At 31.0% G+C, this 2,065-nt stretch overlaps 1 protein-coding gene across 1 annotated transcript; it reads right to left on the bottom strand.

Annotated features, from left to right (window-relative positions):
• Positions 1-152: 152 nt before the first annotated feature.
• Positions 153-1,711, bottom strand: LOAG_14985 (hypothetical protein; the record flags this gene model as incomplete). The annotated part of the gene is made up of 3 exons (XM_003150478.1): positions 153-338; positions 945-1,088; positions 1,673-1,711. 3 exons carry the CDS (start codon positions 1,709-1,711, stop codon positions 153-155), a joined length of 369 nt encoding a protein of 122 aa, XP_003150526.1.
• Between the last annotated feature and the right edge of the window lie 354 nt (positions 1,712-2,065).

A 2,065-nucleotide genomic window follows, 5' to 3' on the forward strand; every position in this document is an offset into this window, starting at 1 on the left:
AAAGGAAAAAGGAAATCAACCAAACTGCTTGAGCGTAATGAAGAAACTGGTCATCAAAGGCAACCCCAACAAACACTCAATCCAGCTTATATACGGAAAAAAGTGGGAGTGGGTTTTCTAAATATTGCAACAGATGTGATTTAAACAAAGATCTAAGACATGAGTGATGATTGCATGGATAGATAATTTTTTATACTTTGGTCTTTCGCGAAATTGGAATTCGCGACAGATTCATCACTGAATGATTGCGCCTTTTCATCTCCCGTAATACTGATCGAATGATTCGAAATGATGTTTACAGTAGCTGGTGAATGATTTCTTTCCAACGGCATCATGCTCTTCAAATATATTACCAAATTTGGTATCACTAATGGCCCAGATGATACTGTAACATGTGTAACAGCTATTAGCTCATGTTATAGTAACAAAAATCTGCGAAGCAAACATGTTAACAAAGTTGTTTATTGACATTACAGGAAAGTTTAAACTTGATTATAAGTAGTAGTACTATTGTTATCAATTAAGCAAACGTAAATGCAAATTTGACCGAACATGTATTTGGATAACTGTGGGAAAATGATGATTCAGGTCAAAGTAGCTTATTATAAAAGTAATGTAAATGATTTCTGGTATGCTTTGCAACGTATGTTGAAAAGATAGCATCGATATCAGTAAACATATTAAACCAATGACTAAGTAGGTTTACTGATATAATTCTAGAAAAAATTCTAGAAAAATTCTTCTTGTTGCATTAACCTCAATTTTTTTCAATTCTAAAAATTTAATTTTTTCCCCAAATTTAACCTTCTTTAAATAATTAAGAAGAAAATGCAACATGCCTGAAAGCAGTTACAAACTATTGTCATCTCTTAATCACATAACGTGACTGTCCTCATGCCATTACGAATTATTTTAAAATCAAGAGGGATATCATTTTCTATTACTTTTTTGAAGCTTAACAATTTGTTTAGAGGAATTTCACGCATTGTTCTAGCCTCAATTTCATCGATTTCATGCCTGAACCAGTTAATAGCCGAATCGAGGTTTGAAGCTTGATTTGAATCAGTGGGCAAATCGATCACGAAATTCTGAAACAGCATTAAATTCTGGATCTGAATTTTGCTTTAAAATATTACCTTTTTAAAATATTAAAAAAAAACTTTGCTTTAAAATATTATTTCAATAATAGATTGTGATTCTTCGCATATATTTCATATAAAAGTTGAACTTCCATCGGATTACAGACTATCAATACTAAAGACATTCTATTCAGAACTAAGTCCTAATTAATTTAACTTTGGTATAATTCAAAAAAAGTAGTCGTATATGGTTTTGAAACATTCTCACGTAAATTAAGCTATTTAGTAATTTGGACAGTAATTTGCTAACTATATCTTCTTATCTTGCCCGGATATTCCAGAAAAAAAAAAAGAGATACACACACTTTTCCAAATCTCAAAATATCATGAGACCTCTATTGACATTGTGATTTCCGGGAAGTAGAATTCAATTTCCCGAAAGTACAATTCATTTTTCCGGAAAGTAGAATTCAGTGAGTGAGCCTCAGTTTAATTTTTTATTGCTATCACATTAAATTATGCCAAAAACTTGACATCAACAGTTTTTCACGATATAATAAAAAACTTAACAATTCTATATCATAGATACTAACCTCTTTTTGTTTAACTTTAACTGTCTTCGTTCCTGTCATTGCGTCATCCTTCAATATTCCCGCCTTTATTCGATTTTGAGAAATAGATCTTTGAGTACTCTCAGTGTCAGATTGTTTCTTGTTTTTATTGCTTGATTCCTTTTCTTTGTTTATTTCTCACTTTTCCTCAAATTTTGATTGTCTCTCGTAAAATTAAGATAATGAGAAGAATATAGCTAACAATTTGAGGATATCATAAAAAGATTTTGGTACTTTCGTAAGACTATAGCATAGAGATCATGCCAAGAGTCAGCTAACTACTTCGATGACCCCTGTAACCTTATAAGCGCTCTTCTAATCCTAGAAACATTATATATATATATATATATATATATAGAGAGAGAGAGAGAGAGA

The sequence above is a fragment of the Loa loa genome (assembly GCF_000183805.2).
Source record: "Loa loa unplaced genomic scaffold supercont3.101, whole genome shotgun sequence".
NCBI classification, from domain to species: Eukaryota; Metazoa; Nematoda; class Chromadorea; order Rhabditida; family Onchocercidae; genus Loa; species Loa loa.